Source organism: Cyphomyrmex costatus, unplaced genomic scaffold (assembly GCF_001594065.2).
Source record: "Cyphomyrmex costatus isolate MS0001 unplaced genomic scaffold, Ccosl1.0 scaffold336, whole genome shotgun sequence".
Classification (NCBI taxonomy): domain Eukaryota; kingdom Metazoa; phylum Arthropoda; class Insecta; order Hymenoptera; family Formicidae; genus Cyphomyrmex; species Cyphomyrmex costatus.
Window position 1 is genome coordinate 57,243 of NW_017277514.1, and position 6,021 is coordinate 63,263.

Consider the following 6,021-nt stretch of genomic DNA (forward strand, 5'->3'; position numbering starts at 1 on the left):
CGTAAATATTATTCGGAAAGGAAGCGGAGTTGGTACTTGACGGCCGGGAGCGCCCGACAAAGGCAGGGTACACCCTACCCCTCAGGTTTGTCGGACGAGCGAGTCTCTGGAGCGGTATCGTGAGCTTAGGATCTGGTGAGCGGATCGGATATAAAAATTTCGGGATGCGGAAAAGAAGGTACGGAAGGTGGGAGTGATTACTAATAACGGCTCGTTCGGCGGCCGGGAGCGCCCGGCAGAGGCAGGGTACACCCTACCCCTCAGGTTCGTCGGACGAGCGAGTCTCTGGAGCGGTATCGTGAGCTTAGGATCTGGTGAGCGGATCGGATATATCGGGAAAACGGCGGAGACAAAAATGCCACGCGCGGCTCGTCATCGCGGTATCTTATACTAGACCGCCAGTTTCGCTCGCAATACTTCGGTCGGTCGCGGTATTTTCCTCCGATCGGCTTCTCATGGGAGAAGATTTCCGATCGGCTGTCCCCGACGACGGTCGGTACTTTTCGGCGAGACTGGCGGTTCTAACGGCAGCTGCTGTCCCTGCGAATTAACTTTAATGTATGAATAGGCGCCTTGCCTATACTCCCGTTGGCACCACGCGGGAACGATGCATTTTAGGGGGGCATCGTTACAAAGTCATTAACAATTAAAGTTTAGAGAGGGATCGATTGCAGAAGATAGATTCAAATCATAATTTCTGTGCTAAAAATACCGCCAATCGATAGGATTTTGTTTGCACATTCAAAAACACATCGATTTTTCGTTTGCACACGGGTCCCATTTTCAGCAGGAACAAAAAGGATCAAAGAGTGGTTTGAACGGGAGCACTCGAACTCCTGAAAGGGGCAGAGGGCTGTAAACGAGCCAAACAACTCATAAAACTTCCAAAACCAGCAAGAACTAGAGAATTGCTGGCAATGGGAAAAGTAAAACTGAGGAGCGGCATTGGCCTCCTGACAGGACACTTGCCCCTCAGAGCTCATTTATTCAACCTAGGACTAGCGGAGCAGAAAGAATGCCGGCTATGTGGAGAAGAAGGCGAGGACAACCTGCACTTACTGTGCCGATGACCTGCACTCGTCTGTAAAAGATACAGATCCAGGGGACATATGTTTATGACACCCAAGGATCTAGAAAATGCGAAGGTCAGCATTTTAATAAGTCTGGTAAGTGACATGAGGCTGGACTTGACTGAATGACCTACGGAACAAGCAGGGAGCGACATGGAACTTTATGAATCTAAGTCGCGGTAGTAGGATAGTTAAACCCACCTGCATTTACTTACTACTACTACTACTAGTAACATCTTACGATTAAACGTCCTACATTTGGGGGCTCGTCCGGGATACGAAGAGAAAAGTCTTGAGAGTGATATTCGAGATGACGGACCAAGGTGATCAAGGCAGCGTCTCGGCAACGAGTAGTGACAGGTACGAGGATATGACCGTTGCGCAGTTGAAAGACGAGCTGAAAAGACGTAAGCTAAAAGGAACCGGCAATAAGTTAGAGCTGGTAAGATTGAAGCGAAGCGACAAAAACGGCGACAACGACGAGAGCGACGTACATAGCGACGAGAGTTGTAACGACGCAAACGAGACGATAATGACCGCCATTGCAAGAGACGAAAACGAAGACGAAGATAGACCGTCAGAACGAGGAAGGTACATGTTAACCTTTAAAGACGTTGAAGACGCTATCGATAAATTTAACGGTGACGACAGAAAAAACATAAACCAGTGGATAAGAGAATTCGACGATTTGACGAAGCTTTGCGGATGGTCGGTGGTGCATCAGACGATATACGCAAGACGACTATTGACTGGCGCGTCTGTTCGTGAACCATGAAGTACGCGGGAAAACATGGAAGGACATCAGAGCCGCGTTAAGATCGAAATTTTCTCCCAAGGTAGATAGTCACGCGATCCACATGAAACTACAAAGAAGAAAGAAGAGGTCGGACGAGACGTATCATCAGTATTGTTATAAGATGTTAGACATTGCGTCGCCGATAGGTATGTAAATTTCCGCGGTCATACAATATATAATAGATGGCATTGTCGACGATGAGGTAAATAAAACAATTTTGTATGGTGCTAAAACGATATCTCAATTAAAGGCGAATTTAGATACATATGAGTTAATGAAAGCTAGAAATAGGAACGCAGGTAAGGTTAGGTCAGACGATCCTAAGAAGAAGCAGGCTAGTAAGACGGATGAAAAAACGGAAGTTAAGCGTTGTTTTAATTGCGGCGGAAAAACCACCTCAGTGCAGCGTGCCCATCGAAAGAAAAATGCATTGTGTTACGCCCGTGTCGAATGTCCGCGCCTTTTCAAGCCACGAAAGTTGGCTCCGTATAGCCGAGTAAAGCGAGCGCGTTCCCCTGGAGACGCGCGTTGTTATGTTCTGTTGTTTTATGAACTTCGTCTGGTTCTGTCTTGACAGACAGACGTGTTCTCGTTTCGTGCCTGTATCTCTGAGATAATAAACGGTGTTGCTTCTTTCTCAAACGCGTGTTATTCATGAGCGATCGGAGCGAAAGTCACTCGCGCGGTGACTTGTGAGTGCGAAAGTGCGCCGCGAGTGCTACAATTTGGCTGCCCTTCCTCTCGTAGATTGTCGTCTCGACAATCAAAGTTCTCTGTAGTAAGAAGCGCACTGGACTCTTTCTTTTATTGAAAACCTCGGGCTCCCCTCCAGTTTCCTGTTCCCTTCTGTACTGCTGCCACAGTTTTCTTAGGACTCTGGTTCCTCTGGGACCCGCTCTCTCATAACCGAGGCTTCTCGAGTCTCCTTCCCTTCTGAGCAGGATCCTTCTTCAGTTCCCCCCCTCGGAGGGTAGCTAAGCCTCCGGAGGAACACATCCAGAGGATCCCCTCATCTTCATGAAGGGAGCACTAGGATCCTCTTGCCTCTTCTCTTGAATTTTGCGGTCTTGTTTCTTCGTTTTTCGGACAGGGGGAGGGAAGAATTTTATCCTGCCGCGGTACCTCTATCCCCAGTCCCCGCCTCGGCATTCACCCATCGTCCAACGGAAAAACCACGGCTCAAAAAACCGTGGGCGAGGCGGTCTTCTTAACAAAAAAACGAAATATTCCTCCGAAATGACTGTCTCCTCCGCCTCTTTCAAAGAATCAGCGCCACCGATAGTTGTCCACGAAAATTGTCTGCCCTGGGACGTTGGCGTTTCCTGAAACTCAACAAAAATAATTACGCGAAGCTTATGTTACTAAACTAGGACCATTTAAGTCCTATTACGTTATTTTAGTCAAAGACACTAAGGCTCCGAGATTTTCAACAAATCTAAACTACATTAAATGTCTCTCCAAATAAGGTGCCAGTCTATCAGTATGTACAATTTTATTTTTACGTTGGTTCGACTTGCGAATACAATACACATCACCGAGTTTCTTAACAACATGATAAGGGCCCTCCCAATTACATTGTAATTTAGGAGCTTTCCTTTTCGTTCTACGAGGATTATAAAACCAAACTTGCTGTCCCTCTTCAAAATGGATCTGCCTAGCTTTTTGATCATACCAGGTCTTAGTTAAAGAAGATTTAATGTCCACCTTCTTCCTCACTCCCTCGTGTAAGTCCTCCAGTTTCTTTTTAACTTTACCTAAATAGCCCACAAAAGAATTCTCTTCCGGGACCTTAGGTGGATTTCCGCGTAATAAATCTATCGGCAACCTAAGATCTTGAGTAAGATAAAGTTCCGTCGGAGTTAGTCCGGTCGCCTCGTGCTTAGAAGTTCTATATGCCAACAGGAAAAGTGGGATCCACCAACCCCAGTCTTTTTGATTTTCAGAGACAAATTTCGCCAAATAGTCTAGAATCGTTCGATGTTGACATTCTATCTGTCCATCCGATTGTGGATGAAGAGTAGTTGTTCTTGTTTTCTTGATTCCTAACATGTTTGAAAGTTCACGGAAAATCTTCGATTCGAAGTTCCTCCCTTGATCGGTGTGAACCTCTAAAGGATCTCCGTGCCTAGAAATGATCTGACTAAAAAACGTTTCCGCAACGGTTTTAGACCTAGATTCTTTAAAGGAAAAGCTTCCACCCATTTAGTGAAGCAATCAACAACAACTAATAAATACCTGTTTCCGGAAGAAGACACAGGTAATGGTCCGAGAATATCCATTTGAACCCTTTCGAATGGAGCGCCGACGTTATATACTTGTAAAGGAGATCTTCCTTTTCCAGACGGGCCTTTTCTTGCTATGCAAGTTTTGCAAGTTCTACACCATTCCTCGACGTCTTGCTTACACGTCGCCCAGTAAAATCGTTTTCAAACTTTGTCCAAAGTTTTGTTGATGCCAAAATGTCCTCCAGTAGGAGAATTATGTGCCTCCTCTAACATTTGTTTAACATGTCCTCTAGGAACAATCAACTGAAAAACAGTTCTCCTCAGGTTAGGAGCTTCCCATCGCCTAAAAAGGACATCATCTCTCTTGCTATAAGTGAATCCCAATAAGACCAATAAACTTTAGATCAGTGCTCGGAATTAGTTGCACATTTCGGGCCGATTTTGGAGGCGACGCCTACTGTCTCCCCACTACCACTCGAGCCTTGGCGGCCGAGCCGCCGACCGCTCACGTGACGCTGTGCCTCAGGAGCGTCGCGATACTTTCCAGCATGCTGGGAGTATACCTTCCGACAAATATGATTAAAATAATTTTTTTTTACGTGATTTTTATTTGAACAAATTTTTTTTATTATTAGCATATTATGTATATATTCTATAATAATATAATTTACAATTATTACAGTATGATAATTATAATATTGAACAACAGTTTTCCACATCACCTCTGAGGTACTATTGTTGACGCGTTTTTTTTTAAGTGGTTTCCCCAGTAGGCCTATTCCACTAAGAAAATAACGAAAAAGATGATTAAATCTATAGCTCGAGGAAAGCAATATTCTTTAATATTAAATATTTATAAAAACGAACGAGGATGAAACGGGAATAATTATTTTCCTTCAAATTTTAAATATTTGACTTTCTGGGTCGTTTGCACGATTGTACTAGTGACGATACATCCACAGAGAGTTTAGAAGTAGTAGTTCGCATTATCGAGGATAACGATGCATCATTTAAACATGAACGTTTTTCCGTTTTGATAAACTTCATTTTAGAAAAAGAGCATTCACATAAATATGTGGACCCAAACATAAAGAAGATTCGAAGACCAAAATTTCTGAGACGTGGATAAAGTGATGCATCTAAAATTTTGAAGAACTCAATCCCCTTTTCTAGCCGTGTTTTCAAAGAAAAATCACACTGTAAATCGCAAAATTCTGCTTGAAATTCTAAGATTTGTTTCTCGATTTGTACAGTGAGAAGATTTTCAAAAAGTGTCAAGTCTTGCCTTAACGTTTCGAAATCACTGAAACGCGTATCAAATTGGGTAAATGTTTCGATTAGGGGACCCCCCTCCAATGACTTTGACATATGTTGTCAAGGTCATGACCCTGAGTAACCTCCAACAGGTTTTAGCCGTCGCTCGTCCTTCGTTAAAAATTTGATAAAAGTACCAATTAGGGGACTCCCCCCAATGACCTTAATCTTGACATATGTTGTCAAGGTCATGACCCTGAGTAACTTCCAACAGGTTTTAGCCGTCGCTCGTCCTTCGTTAAAAAGTTATTAACAATCATACTTTTAAAATTAAGGTATAATATATAATACATGTACGATATTAAGTACTATTCTACACCTTTCCCTGTTCAGAAACGTTAAACTTTCCACGCGAAGTTACTTTAACCCCCACCCCCTCCCCCCTGCACAGGGGCACAGGACTTCTACGATTATACTATTGCTATGATAGTACTGTCGGGGCAGACCTCTGTGACGGTGTGGGTGCGGGGGGGTGGCCGAAGGCCACCTCCTTGCACCCGCCCGTGTGTGTGTGTGTGTGTGTGTGTATTCCATTCGTTATATAATGATTATGAGTCTATTACTCGATATTTTACACACACACACACACACACACACACACACACACGGGCGGGTG

At 44.1% G+C, this 6,021-nt stretch overlaps 1 protein-coding gene across 1 annotated transcript; it reads right to left on the reverse strand.

The window, feature by feature from the left end:
- Positions 1 to 3,306: 3,306 nt before the first annotated feature.
- Positions 3,307 to 4,068, reverse strand: LOC108776069 (uncharacterized). Its single transcript, XM_018542576.1, has one exon. It carries the CDS (start codon positions 4,066 to 4,068, stop codon positions 3,307 to 3,309), a length of 762 nt encoding a protein of 253 aa, XP_018398078.1.
- Positions 4,069 to 6,021: the final 1,953 nt, after the last annotated feature.